The 14,529-nt window shown below is 55.3% G+C and overlaps 1 protein-coding gene and 1 long non-coding RNA gene across 3 annotated transcripts; both read right to left on the bottom strand.

Moving 5' to 3' along the window:
* Nucleotides 1-289: 289 nt before the first annotated feature.
* LOC108396878 (uncharacterized) lies at nucleotides 290-3,971 on the bottom strand. Of its 2 annotated transcripts, XR_001853062.3 has the most exons (4): nucleotides 3,849-3,971; nucleotides 3,318-3,610; nucleotides 2,496-2,648; nucleotides 290-2,131 (listed from the first exon to the last, which is right to left on the bottom strand). It is a non-coding gene; the product is annotated as an uncharacterized lncRNA (long non-coding RNA). The 2 variants fall into 2 exon arrangements; XR_012125401.1 differs by having other exon boundaries at nucleotides 2,496-3,610.
* A 6,372-nt stretch (nucleotides 3,972-10,343) lies between these two features.
* MTFP1 (mitochondrial fission process 1) lies at nucleotides 10,344-13,554 on the bottom strand. The gene is made up of 4 exons (XM_017659920.3): nucleotides 13,347-13,554; nucleotides 12,506-12,633; nucleotides 11,902-12,134; nucleotides 10,344-10,932 (listed from the first exon to the last, which is right to left on the bottom strand). The coding sequence occupies exons 1-4, from the start codon at nucleotides 13,411-13,413 to the stop codon at nucleotides 10,860-10,862; spliced, it is 501 nt and encodes a 166-aa protein (XP_017515409.3). The 5' UTR covers nucleotides 13,414-13,554; the 3' UTR covers nucleotides 10,344-10,859.
* Between the last annotated feature and the right edge of the window lie 975 nt (nucleotides 13,555-14,529).

The following is a 14,529-nucleotide window of genomic DNA, read 5'->3' as shown; positions in this document are numbered from 1 at the left end:
TATGTGGCAATCTGGGTCACTTCGCAGGCAGACCCCAGGCCAGGGCACCCTATGGGCAGAGACTAAGCCAACTCGGGGCTGGTGCTAATCACGTGCTAATTAGGCACCAGATTCTGCCTTTCCCAGGGTCCCCTGCTGCAGGCCCTCTCGGGAGGATCCACTTTCACACCATGCGGTTAAGAGGTCAGGTGTCGTGTTCCCCAACACACACAAGTACCAGAGAGTTTTAAGGCAAGAAAAGAGCCCTAAGGAAATAGAAAACTTTATTGTATGTCTATGAAAGGTTGTTTAGCTGCCTCCTGAAGGGCCCACCGCCTCCCAGCTTTCCTGGATGGTAGACGGAACACCTCTTCAACCTCCTCCTCAGAAGAGGGTCTCTCCATTGTCCCCACCGCTGGCCTCAGCTCCTGGGCGTCGGGATTAGCCAGGGCCTCCCTCAGCGTGTTCCCCAGGCAGCCAAAAGGCCAGCACAGCTGAAAGGCCCTGAGCACCTTCTGAAGAGTCAGCAGGGACATAATCAGCAGCAGAGAGACACAGCTGAAGGCCGGCACTGCCACTGGCCAGTTGCTCAGCATCTCGCAGGAGGCTGGGACGGCCACTAGCCAGTCTGGGAAGGATGGGGCTGGGGAGCACCTCAGGACTGCCCAAGGGTGCAGGGCAGGCCATGTGGGACAGCATATGCTTAAGTATTGGTGATTTCTGAAGGTTTTAGGATTTTCATATTTTGTTCTATATGTGAATGAACTAGTAACACTGCATACAGCTCTTAAAAGGAAGAGGGCAGAGTCCAGTGTTGAGTATGGCTATTGTAAAGAGACCTTCACATTTCAGACATCTGGGTTTCCTATGATGACAGAATCTACTGCACAGGAAGGAGGCTTCGAGTAGCTCCAGGCTTTCAGCACCCAGAGGGACAGAGGCCACGGGGCCCAGGTTCCCCCACCCACGATCACATCTGTCAAGATCTCTCTGGAGTGGAGGGCCCTCCCAACCTCCCTTTGTGATCCTTGGGCCAGGCCTGATCCCAGACTTTATCCCACGCCTGGAAATGTGAGACCCTGGTGGCCTGGCCTTTTGCTCAGCACCCAGGCCAGATCCAGGGCTGTGAGTTCCAGATCCAGCTCTGCTACCCTTATCCCACTGCCATTCTCAGGGGCGAGGATTGCCAGATAAAATGCAGGACACCCAGTTAAATCTTTAAAAATTTGGTTTAGATATGTCTCTGGCAATATTTGGGACACAGTTATATTTTATTATTCATTATTTAGCTGAAATTCAAGTTTAAACAGAAATCCTATATTTTTATTTGGAGACCCTAACCGGGGATCCAACACTCCTTTCCTGGGCTGACCCCTAGCTATGCCCAAAATAGCCTTGGGGGGCAGCAGAAGAGAGTAACAGAAGGAAGTCCCCAGGCCCCCAGCTGGGCCTGGGGCAGCGCCCTCCGCTCCCCGTCTGCCTCAGCATCCTTGAGCAGGAAGGCCTCCACGCAGAACCGCAGCGGCTCACTATCTGGCTGGGACCAAGGGCCAGCCCTGGGGCCTATTGAGACGTACTTGCAGGATGGCCAAGGAGATCAGAGGGCTTGGAGACCGGCCAGAACAAGTTCCTGGGAAGCCCTTAGAGGCTCACACCATGGGACCTTCTTGTTCCCTAAAACCACGTTGAACAATGTTCACCCCATTACTTGAATTTGGGAATAGATGTGTTTCGCCTGAGCAAGGGCAGATGTTACAAAATCAGCCACAAGTGACAAGACTCTAAGGCCCCCACAGCCACTCAACAGCTTGCACCCTGGCTGGGAAGGACAGCTTACCCTCTGCCGCATTACTCCCAGCCCAGGTGGGCAAGGTCAGGCCGGACACAAAAGACGGTGGTCCCCAGGGACCGAGTATAGCACAGACCTCTCCACATGATTACACCGATGACCCAGCTAAATGAGACCCTTCCCCCCTGCTCCCCCTGCAGCCCCACAGACCCCGGGGGGAGACAGGTACCTGGTACACTTCAGGTACCTGCTCTGGGAGCCCACACACTCATCCACATAGAGGTTCATGGCCCTGTTTAACGCTGTTGGACACGGGCTTCTAGGGCCTGCATGAGCCTTCCACCTGGGGACATGGCAAAGTATCTGTGGGAAGAGGGGGAAGAGGGTCATTCTAGATAAGTAGTCACAGCCACCCTCCAGTAAGCATCTTCTGCATAGTGGGTAGATCACAACCATAATTCCATCTATTTCGGAACCATCTGAGAAGTGCTTGTTAATGCCCATTTTACAGATGGGGTGATGAGAGCTCAGAGAGATGGCTGAACTTCGGTTCTCTTACCCAGTCTCATTTACTAAGTGAGGGCACACCTGTCCCCAAAAAGGTGGAAGACCAAAGGAGGCCAGAAACAGGATGGTGCATGTGGCCCACATTCTGCCCCCCTCTTTAGGCAATTGTCAGGGGTCCACACTCTATTCCCCTCCACACACACACCAGCCCAAGACTCACCATGCAGTATCTGGAGGGCCACCTGCAGGGGCCATGTGGTGGGGTGTGATAGCTTCTCAGAAAGGGGGGTCCTTCAGAGGGCCAGGTGGGAGCCATGGTGCTACAGGTCAACACGATCCAGCGGGTCCCCACGGCCAGACTGGGAGGCAAGCCCTGGGCAAGTTCCCCAGGGGAGATAATGGGGTGGGAGGGCCAGAGAGAAGCTGCTAACAGAGGCTTGACCAGCCCTGAGTTCCATCACAGCTGCCATTAGGGGCTATGCCCCAGACCCTTTGTGAGCTGCACCATTGCCCCTATTTGCAGATGTGGAAGGTGAGGCTGGGAAGTCCTGCTGCCATCTGCCCGTGGTTACATGCAGCTATCAGCTGCAGAACTCAGGCTCAAACTCCCAAGTAAGGGTGCTTCCAGAAATATTTAAAGGTTGCAATTATGACAAGATTCAGATTATATAAATGGCATTAAAATGAAAGATGGCTTTACTTTTACGCTCTCCCTAACAGTAACCGCTTTTTGTCTGTGTGAGCAACTATGTTGTGTAAGCATGGTGCACAGCTAATTCTCTTTAGAATTTGGGCTCCTGACCTCCTTGCCACTCAGCCTCTAAAAGGGATTGTCTCAACCCACGGGCCAAGGGTACACCACAGACAAGAAAGAAGTTTTGGGGGCTAAAGGAAGAACTTAAGGTGTTTGTTTAGTGTTTGCTAAGCACTTACTGCATGACAGGCTCTGCCCTAGAGGTCAGGGTGCAGGGTGGGAGTCGGTCCCCGTCCCTGGGTTTAGCCTGCCAGTGTGGCCTGAACCTGGAGAAGCAGAGCTACCTACCCTGGGTTCCAGGAGGGTCCTGCTCAGCCTGGAACAAAGCCGATGGCTCCCAAGTGCAGGATGAAGGTCAGGAAAGACAAACAGGTGACCCAGGGTCCCGGTGTCCTCAGCTCTCAGTGGGGAGGGAAGCAAAGGACTCCAGGGGCAAGGGGCACTGGGAGGTAGGGCTGAGTGTTGAGGGCACCCAGCCATCAGGAAGGTCTCCTCCCAATATCCCCAGGATGCCAGGTCCTGCTCCTGCTGCAGCCCAGGCCGGGTGTGGTGAGATGAGTTACCCTCCGGGGGCTCACCAGCTGCAGGGGGAGGCCAGCTCAGAGGCGGGGAGGACAGGGGAACACAGATGGAGGACCCCCACCCACCACCTCAGCTCCCAAAGGCACCCCACTGCCCAGGCCTACTAAGCAGCAAGACCAGAGCAACATGCAGAAGCCCCCAGGGTGTGGCCATAATGAAAAGCAACATTGCCCCACCCACATACACACAAGCCTCCTTAAATGGGCCCAGAGGAGGCTGGGAAAGAACAAGCCTTACCTGGAGTGCACAGGTTAGCCTAGGGCACAGCTCAGCTGGGCCCAGGCCAAGTACTTCCACATTGCCTGACCTGTGCCCCCCACTTGCCCGCAATGCCTCCTGATTTTAGAAAAAGCTCCAAAGTCACCCCATTCACATAGGATTTCATAGGGCTAGCAAGAGTTGATGCTGTTGGAAGGCTTACTGCACAGTGGACGTAATTTTCTTATCTATAGGATGATAAAAGTGGCACTTATTGCACAGGCACTTAGGGTTGCATAACACAATACTTAGCACAGTGCCTGCCACAGAGTAAGCATTCCATCCATGTTCTCTGTGGGTGTCACTTCATAACTGCTGTCCAAGGAGAGGGTGGAGTGTGATGGCAGAGGTGAGATGATTGTCTGGTTCATGGAGGGTTCATGGCACTGGTATCGTTGGGGCTGGACCTTGAAGGCTGGGACGGAGGGAGATGGAGCTGGGAAGCATTCCTGGCAGATGGCACGGCCTAAGTAAAGGCACACAGGATGGATGGGCCGGGCACATCCAGGGAGTGGCGAGGAGTTGGCAGAGGCAAGAACACGTGTCCTAGTGAGTTTTGGGACTACTAAAGCTCAGAGGCTGTGGATGCCAGGTTGAGGGGTTCGAACGGGACCCTGGGGGCTGCCTGGATCCTGGGGGGCATCAGAACAGAGGAGGCACCAGGGGAGAGGATCCGCATGATCATCAGGTCAGCCGAGCAGATCAGAAGAATGTTCTTCAGGCATTAGGCATGTAAGGAGTTCTCAAGATTTTAGTTTGTACAAATAAGAGCATGGTAATCACCCTCAGATGCAGATCTTTGTCATCAGATGGAACGATTCGATCATTTGCCCTTGAAGGAGATGTCTCTTGCCACATTAATAATAGCCAGTATTTGTGGATCTTTCTCTGTGAGCCCTGCTCTAGCTGAATGCTTTGTGAGCCATTTCTCCTGTAATCCTCACAGCAGCTTCAGGAGGTCATTAAGGAGAACTGTTCAGTGAGGAAACCAAGCCTCAGAGAAGTTAGGCAACTTGCCCATGGACACACAGCCAGAGTCAGCTCTCCTCCTGACTGTGTAGAGAGCCATGGAAAACTGGAAGGCAGTAGGCATGGCATCAGAACTGGGCTGAGGGTGAGGGGGTTGGGGGCAAGAGAGAAGATGGGGGGAGGTGGAGGGATGTAGGGGGTGCTCTGTAGGCTTTGGTCTGTGACTCCAGCTCCAGGAAGCAGGGAACTAACCGTGATGTGGTTGTAAAGTAAATGAGCCACATGATAGGAAGTGCTTAGCACGGGACTTGGTGCACCCTGAGCGAGCAGCTCACCAGCAGATACTGTTCTCAGTAACCCTGGAGGCAGTTTGAGCCAGCACAGAGGTGTGTCGGGAGGTGCTTCCTCCTCGTGGTGAAGCTGAGCATTGTGCGAAGGTGGCCACTGGGCAACCCACCCCCAGCATGCTCTAGGACAAGGCCTGGAGGTGGGGAGAGCCTTCTCTAGGCCACTGATCCCAGCAGGCGTCTTCCCCATCCTCTCAGGCGATGGAGGAAGCATTGGGCTGGAGGAAGCCCCGGGGACGCTCTCAAGCCAGCTCTAGCAGCTCAGAGACCACCTTGAGGGGCCACACAGAGGCAGGAGTGGGCTGGACTCAGGGAGGGTGGGTAGGACTGCAGGAAGAGGTGGGGAAAGGCTGGAAGGGAGTGTCCCTCTGCCCGGTCAAGAGAAACAGGACCCAAGGAACCAAAAAAGGATGGGATGGCTGAGGTGAAGATTTATGAGTAGGGGCCAGGGCGGAGTCATCCAGATCGCAATCCTGGACTGCATTCTGAACACTGGAAGTGCCTGGCCAGACAGAAAAGGCTGGAGGGGCGCAAGCCAGAGGCTGCTGCCCTCATCCAGGCCTGGAAAGGACAGATAGGAGATGACTTGGCAGACAGCTGGAGACCGAAGCTACGGGGTTAGAGGGAACGTGAGGGAAGGGAGAAAAAGGCCTGAGCCCAAGCAGCAAAGCGCCAGGTGCCGAGGTAGCAGCCAGAGACGGGGAGGAAGGAGCAAGGGCTCTGGACAAGCAGTGGCTGCAGCCCAGGCCACCTCGCCTTCTGTTTTGAGAGAGGGAAGAGAAGACCAGGGTTGGATCTTACCTCTGAACCTACAGGCTATGAATTCGCCCTCTCTGATCCTTATACTGTGGATCTGGACAGGGGGATGGTGCTACTGACCCACCTCCTGGATTAGCAGGAGGGCCAGAGCAGTGGTGTGTTGATAAATGCTTAACCACTGGCCCCCAGGGCTGGGGAGACCCTGATGTGTTGATCTCCATGGTGTGAATACTCCTCGTGGCCTATTTCAAGCCACAGGGTTGAGAAGCAGTTGCTGAGCACTGTAATAGGGTAGATGAACCAAAGACACAACCCAGAAATGTGAATGCCCTCAAGGGCACAGATAACAGTAGTCTAGTAAAACAATCAGGGAGCAATAAGCTTTCAGTACTTGTGTTTATTATAAAATGATCACCACAATAAGTCTAGTTAACCAACACCACACATAGTCACAATTTTTTTCTTGTGATGAGAACTTTTTACTACCTTTTTTTTAACATACCGTGTTTAAATCTAAGTTTATATTGTTTAGTTTTTCATACTAGCTGTGTTTAACTACCAGCTCACAACAGCCCTGAACAACTGGTTCTGGCCTCATGATGACTGTAGCGCACCATTCATGAGGCCACAGCAAGAGGGTGTGCAGATGTGCACCTCCTGGTGGGCCCAGATCTCAGGCATCCTGAAAAAGCCCAACCTCAGCCCTAGGGGACTGCTGGGCCCCTGAGCAGACATTAAAGGAATTCGCCTGCCCCCCCACCACTCCCACCCAGGTCCACGTGGCCAGCATAGGGCCTGCTCATGTCCGGGAGCATCACCTCACAGGACACTCAACACTGGCCCCTGTTTTGGGGGCCACCTATTCCCAGCCCTTCCTCAGGAAAATCACGACTGCTGAAGTCGTTGGAGAGCATCTCTTTATGGGAAAGCTGCCCTTAGACGCTGCTGCTAGACGCTCTCTGGCCCTGAGGCCCTGGTGAGCCAGCAGCAGTGGGAAAAAATGCAGAACCGCACGCCTCCTGTGGGTTTCAGCACCACCGCGAGCAGAGGCCCTGTCATCAGCGTCAGTGAGCAGGGGAGGCTGCGTGGCTGGTATAAGCGGTGAGGCGGGTCAGGGCCCGGAGAGGCAGGCAGTCTGCCAGCAGCGACAGGCTCCTGCCACCCAGACAGTGGTGCCGGTGTGGGAGAGAGTACAGGGTACTGTGTTCAACTCGTGCCTACGTGACCTCAAGCCTCAGTTTCTTCTCTATAAAATGAGACTGACAGCCTACCGCATAGGATTATTGGGAGAACAAAACGAGGTCATCACAGAAAAACTGAAGTGCAGGCCTGTCCCTTGGCAGGCAGGCAACAAAGGGTAGCATTTATTAATAATATATAATAAGTGGCAGTTACCCTTCTTCAGGACAAAGTGGTGACAGGTGACAGCGACAGGGCAAGCAAGCTTAACAATCTGGAAGGCATAGGCTGGGAGGCCAGCAGGGCCTAGGGAACAACCTTGAACTGGGATCTGGTCCCAGACCCGCCTCACACCACCACACACCATTTGTTGAGAATTCTGCCTGCCAGGCACCAAGCTAAGCATGGAAGCATTGCCTCATTCAATCTACACAACAGTCTACACAACAGTGCTGTGAAGATTGTGACACCGAGAGGACCACCCGAGAACTCCCAGGGGCACCATCTACAAGGGGCAGCCCTTGTGTGCTGGAGAGGCTCTCGGCTCCTGTCCCAGCCCTCCCAGAGACCCCGTCCATTGAACTGGCCTACCCCTGTCCCTGCCTTAGGTCCCACACTCACGAGGCCTGTACAAGGCTGTAGTACAAAGGGGCCTCTTCCAGATGGCTCGTCTGCACACAGCTGTGAGGGTTGGTGGGAGCTGTCAGCCATGGAATATTCCATGTGGAGTTTAGAGCCCAGAATAACAGTGCTGTGTTAGCTGGGTCTTGAGCCTCCAGCGTGGCCCCATCCAGAGCTGGAAGGAAAAACAGACAGGGACAACACAGTGGCCCAGAGGCACTGAGGGGCTTGCCCAAGGACACACAGCAGGAGGGGAAGCAGGCAAAGCCAGGACCTGGTTGCCAGAAGTCCAGTGCCCTTCCTGCTCCCCACCTTGCCCTGCGTCTCTCCCTGCTCTCACCAGAGGTGGCCTAGCTTAGAACGCGAGGCTCAGGAGACCCTGAGCCAGGGGCCCTTCCCTTGGGTCGCTGCCTCTGTTCAGCCAATGTCCCCTCCTGTAGGAATGGACAGACCAGGCCAAAGTTCCACACTGAAGTCCAGATATCTAAAGCCAGCCAGGGAGCCAGTCACCAAGGAGGCTGGGGACACGGTGGGGGCTTCCGAGATGGTAAGCAAGCAGCAAATGGTTAATGTGTGTGAGGAGCCCCAGAAGACCGACAATGAAGGCTCATGACAAGGCCCCCAGAGAAGCCCAGACAGGCAAGAGAACAGGAGAGCAGGGGCCCAGAGAATCCAGGGACCCCACACTCAGACTCCCAGGTGAGCCCAGCTCTGCCTCAGGCTCACACCAAGGGGGGTCTCAAGAGGTCAGTGCCTGCTGCCCTGCTTGCTGGAAGGGCAGCCCCCACCCTGCCCACCTCTTCCCCTCGTACAGGACCTCCAGGTGGCAGGGTCCAAGGCAGCCTAAGGGACCCTGGGGGTGTGTGGACCAGGTCAGCAAAGAATTCTGCCATCCCCAGAGATCTGGGGGGACACTAGCTCCTTAAGATGGCCAAGGGAGCCAGGACAAGTGCATCCCAGGCTGGCCCCCACCTTACTGTCACTCACTCTCTCTGGGCCTCGGTTTCCCGTTTAGGTCTTGTTCAAGGTCCCTGCCTTGCTCAAAGGCCTGTTTTGTTTTGAACATTGTTCGCTAAGTTGCATCTGGTGGTACTGTGGGGCCTTCCCTTTGTGAATCTGTTTTCTTATCTGGAAAATGGGGATGATATTTCTACCTCCTTATGAGGCTGCTGAGGAAATGAGGAACAAACGTAGGTCAAGGGCACGTGCAAACACACAGATGACAGGTGGCAAGTCTGCACCATACCCTGGCCTACCCATTTCTGTTGCAACCCAGCCCTCTGCTTCTTTTCGAGAAAAAAACTGAGGATCAGAGAGGCTGTGGCTTGCCCAAGGTCACACAGCAAGTCAGTTAATCTGATTCTACCCCTTCTTCCAGCCCAGACCCCCCAGTTCTGCCCCACCGAAGGGCTGGTTCTGAAGGATGCTCTGGGTTGGCCAAGAGGAAAAGGATTTCCAGCTGAGGAATATTGCAGTGGGAGGGGAGGCCAGGCGTCAGGTGGTGGTTCAGTAATCACAGGCACAGAGGAGGCAGGTAATGGGGAAGGGCACAGCTAGGGCAGAGTTGAAAGGTTAGGTTGCACCCAAGAACAAAGAAACCTGACTCTGGTGGCACCTCCCAGCTGTAGGGAGGGCCAAGGGGGTAGAGAGTGAGCGAGGAATTGGCGGCAGGTCCCAGACATCCTAGGGAAACCGGTGTGGGGGAGGTGGGAGGCTGCTGGACTGGAGAGGGGTGTGGGATGGGTTGGGAAAAGAGCTGGAGAGTTGGCAGGTAGGGTCCAGAGCATTTAGGGGATGGGAGGGAGCAGGAGACTGGGCAGAAGAGGCCAGTGGCAACCAGGCTGGGGAAAGGGGGCAGCGGGGCTTGGGAAAGGGACCCAGCTGTGGAGAGGAGGGCAGCAGGAAAAGGCCGCCTCTTCAGGGCCCCCAGCTCCAGGGCAGGCCATCGGGCTCACTCTGCAGCTGCGGACACCCTAGGGCAGGAGGCGCCACCACCCATCAGTCCTGCCCAGCCCCTTGCCCCCTCCAAGACCCACCTAGGTGCAGGCTGTCTCTGTCAGCACCTGGGCTGTGACAGCAAGCCACAGGGCCCGAGTGAGCGGGCCACCCTCCCCACCTCTCCATCCTTCTGAGCTCTTGGCAGCCAAAGGGGCTGACCCAGAATCAGGGAAGAATGGCTCCCTTCAGTGCTGCCAGGCCCAGCAGCTGGGGAGAAGCCACAAGCATGTCACTTCCTCACTCCAGGGACAGCCCCTGGGTCACTTCCTTTCCTCTAGAACTCCTGGGTCCCCTGGTGGAGTCTCACATATAATCATTTGGGGGCTGTCTTCATCTCGGGCACTTGCAGGCTCAGGTGGTATCTACCCAACAGGCTCCCCTTCCGGAGGTGACAGTGCTTTAGGAGACCTGCAGGAAGAGGGCAATGCCTGTCCCAGGGGAGGCTGGCACACCAGGGGTGGAATCCCAGGCTCTGCAGGGCAGGGCAGGGAGGAAAGCCACAGGCCCAGTGCAGCTACCGTGAGTGGCCTGGAGAAGTCAGCCTCCACCTCTGAGTACCCCCACATCCCTGCTCATCCCCAACAGAAAAGGAGAAGAGAACTCAACTTCTTGAGCATTTATTGGGCTTGGGGCTGTCCTGCCTTCCAGCCAGGCCCCAGCAGCCCCTACAGGAGGGCTGGGCTGGCCAGGGAATCAGTCCTCAGCGTCCCTGCTACTGGACTCCTGCATTTCCCTGAGCGCCTGCTGCTCCTCCAGCCAGCCACGCTGCCATGGGGAGGCCTTGGTCCCCAGCTGGCCAAGTGGTCACGCCATATTCCTTGCCCTGTCTGGGGCTCAGTCTCCTTATCCTCCATGGGAGGATGTTGCTTTCCCGTCAGAAGACAGGGCTGGGCCCACCCAGGGTCCACTCCCACTCAGTATCACAGGTTCACAGAAGCCAGCGGGGTTCAGGTCCTGTCTGTCTGTGAGTTGCTGTGGCTGCTGCCTCTTGAGGACTTTGTCTCTTGGCTTCTGCCCCGCTCAAACAGGAAGCAGGTAGCCATGTCCTCTGGCAGGAGCAGGAAGCTGGAACAGTACAGGGAGTGGGCCAACCCACAGGCCAGGTATGGTGGCGGGGTCAGGAGGAGCTGGGCTTCTCCACTGATGGGTACAGTTTGCGCAGGCTGGAGTCCAGAAGGAAGTCCACGGACCTGTGGGACGGTGGGGGAAGGGGGTGATGAGCAGGTGGCCAAAGGGTGCTAATGGGAGATTAGGAGATAGAAGTTCTGGGCTAGAGAAGGGACTCCTGGATGCAGGACACAAGAGCCATCCAGGTGGCAGCCATCACCCTCTTCTTTATTCAGTTGGGGAAAGTGAGGCACAGCGAGGATAAAAGACTCATCAGGTCCTCAGGGTCAGCTATGTACCCTTGGGGAGACTCCTCCCACTCTGTGTTGGTCTGGTTGGGTTGGCCCCATCTCTGGTTCTAAGAGCAGGCACATGACCCAAGCCTGGCAAATCAGAAAAGGGAAACTGGCTCAGGCTGGGCACCCAGGCCAGGATGGACCAATGACAGCCTTCCTTGGGATTTTTGCTGTCACTAAGAAGCTTCCTATGGGGCTTGCTGAGCTGGTAGGATGGAAGCTGGGGGCCATCTCTGCTCCAATGAGGAGAAAGTGAGTGAAGCCCCAAGATGGCATTGGGCAGGAGCAAGTTGGGGAGACCCAGACCCCTAAAGACATCATTTGGGTGCCTAGATCCAGCCATGCCAAAGGCAGCACAACTCTGGACTTCCCAGTTTCATGAAACAATTCTTATTTTACTCAACTCAGTTTCAGCTGGATTTCTGTCACCAAAACCCCCCAAACCCATCCTCTCCAGGGTATACCTGTTCCTGCCTGACTCTGGTTGTTTCCTAACACTAGGTTTTCTTTCTGGGAATTTACTTGTCCTGTATCCCATACCCTCAAGGCACCGGCCCCACCCCCACCTCCCATCCCCAGCTATCTTTACTTAAAGTATCTGCCAGGTCAGTGATAATGGAATAGGCTATCCTTTCTACTCTAGGAGCCCCAAGTACCAGCCCTGCCTCTGCTGTTATTGCTCTGGGCAAAGTGAGTACACAAAGCTTATCACTCCCTGTGCAGCAGACAACCCCTGAGGCTGGGAGGGGTGCCCACCTGTCGATGGGGTGGATGATGATGGGGATAACCAGCAGCCCCAGTGCGGTGGTGGTCCACTTGCGGGCAGCCAGAGGCCAGCGGGTGGCAGTGCCCAGGATGTAGAGAGAGGCAGCACACACACGGTTGATAGTGAAGCCTGGGATGGCCACCGAGGCCAGAGCCTGCCACACGAAGGTGTCCACCACGGCCACGGTCACCCTGGTGCTGCGGCCTGCTTCAGGGCTCCGCACCTGGTAGGCACAAGAGACACTTAATCCAGCAGGGGTAGAGGTGGGAAATCCTGCAGACAAGGGGCACAAGACTGGACCAGGGAGAGGAAGTGGCCAGTGTTGGGGTGGGACAGAACCACACTAGTGCTGGGTTCCAGACTGTACCAATTTAGGGCTGAGGGTGGACTCGTTCACACCCTGGACTGGGGTGTAGACTATGTCACATGCAGGGCCGGGGGCAGGATGCCCCATCCATCCACTGCACGGGGGCATGAACTATACCAGGTGAGACTGTGGGGGACTGGACTATCCCACAAAAGACTACCACACGCAAGGCTGTGGTCTGAACCACAAGGGGAGTTAGGGGGGATGAGGGGCAGGCTCATACTCACGTCTCCTGCCTTTTTGCCCTTGTCAATGGCATCAGCCAGCACGTAGGAGCTGGACACACCATAGCTCAGCCACACCACAGCTGCCGGCACCAGGGAGCGAAAGGCCTCCCCGACCTCATTGGCATAACCTGGTGGAGAGGGGACATTTAACTCCTGGGCCTATGGGCTGTTTCACAAGGGGGCACTGGTTCTAATCCCAGTCGGCTAAGCAGTAGCTGAGCAACTTTAGACAAGTGATATTACCTCTCTGAGCCTGTTTCCTGGCCTACAAAATGGTGCCTGTGACTGCCCACCTCGATTTCAGCGTCTCTCTGAGAGAGCTGGGTAGTCACCATCATCATCACTCACTCGCTTTTCTAGCCTGAGTTCTAGAAGCTTCTGTGCTAACAGGGGAACAGGCAGCAAGAAAGAGTGACCACAGGCAGCCAGGCTGACGGAGAGCTCACCAAGTGTCAGGACTTCCTGTGCTCTATCTCATTCTACCCTTACGGCGACCACCCGCTGGGAGAGACCCTGTATTCATCCTTTTTTGCAGAGGAGAAAACAGGCTCAGAGCCAGTGATGAGCCAAGAAGGGAGTCCATGGCTCCAAAGCTAGTAGCTAGTGTCCGGGCTTGCCGGGGAGGGCAGCCCACTCACCCCCTTCCTCTTCGCTGGGCCGACCAGAACTGTGTGACCTTGGGCGAGTCCCTAGCCCTCTCTGAGCCCGGTTTCCAGCACGGGCTAAATGGGAACGAAGATCCTCCCACGTCCTCCAGGTCTTCGAACCGAGTCTGGCAACCCCCGCTTCCCCAGCCAAGTGGTGGTGGGAGTTGGCGCCGTGCCCCTCGTCCCGCTCTCACCCAGGTACCGCACCCACGTGTCCCGGAAAAGGTCGCGCTCGGCACCCCGCGGGGGCGACTCTGACATGGCGCTTCCGCCTCGGCCCCAAACACTGCAGCAGATCCTGCGGTGCCACCGCCTCGGCTTCCACCAGCGCGCCGATCCGCGGTGGCGGGACCAACCGAAGGTCTCAGACTGAAGGACAAGTCGTGCGATCCCCGCCAGCAGGGAGTGTCTGCAAATTCCCCCGCGCACCGAAGCCCCTCTCCCAAGCTTGGGGTTTTGCAGATTAATTTTCTTCATCTCTTCTCTAGGGTTGAGTTGGCGTGATCCTCTCCCAGGACTGACTGTATGTAGTTTTGGAGTCAAAGACACTGGGATTCAAATGCGGGATGCTACACTGCGTGTTTACACTTCATAGCTGTGTGACCTTCGGCAAGAGTCTACTCACTGAGCCTCACTTCATTCATCTGTTAAATGGGGAACACGACAGCGTTCACCCCTGGGATGGTTGTGGAGATTAATTATAACAGTCATCGTTTACTGAGTTTACTACTGGCCAGGCCATCGGCTAGAGACTCTTGCCGGATTACTTCCCTAAACCCTCCCACCAACCTAGGCCCCCCATTTTACAGATGAGGAAAGAAAGGCACAGAAAAAATGGAACACTTTCCCAGGCCATACAGCCGCTAAGTGGTGAATTTGGCATTTGAATCTAGGCAGTGTGGCTCGGGATCCCATACTCTTAAAGTGAGCTCAGTAAATGAGGCTGAGGGAGTGAAAGGTGAACACCCCGGCGAGGTGGATGCTTGGACTCAACCCCTTCCCGACAGCTGCTGTGTTCATTTAGAGCTTCCTGGGATCTAACTGGATCAGTATGCCCATAGCCCAAGACTCTTGACCTTGAATGAATGAATGAATGAATGAATGAGGCAAGAGAAACAGAATTGGGGGTACCAGATTTCAGGGAAATAAGCAGAACAGAATGAGGAGGAGACTTGGGAGTTAGTGAGTACTCGGGAGGAAATTCTTTCCCTGCTGGACCTCAGTTTACCCATGTGAACAATTAAGTGCACTTCACTAAAGCTCTGTGAATCCTTTGGAGAGATCAGCTAGCAAGAAGTAGCTAATAAAAACCATCAGTCCTAGATTCAAATCCCCGTTTTACCACCCATTAGCTGTTAAACAGATCTATAAAAGCTG

Source organism: Manis javanica, chromosome 15 (genome assembly GCF_040802235.1).
Source record: "Manis javanica isolate MJ-LG chromosome 15, MJ_LKY, whole genome shotgun sequence".
Taxonomy (NCBI): Eukaryota; Metazoa; Chordata; class Mammalia; order Pholidota; family Manidae; genus Manis; species Manis javanica.
Note: the sequence above shows the minus strand (reverse complement) of the source record. Positions and strands in the feature narration are given on the sequence as shown.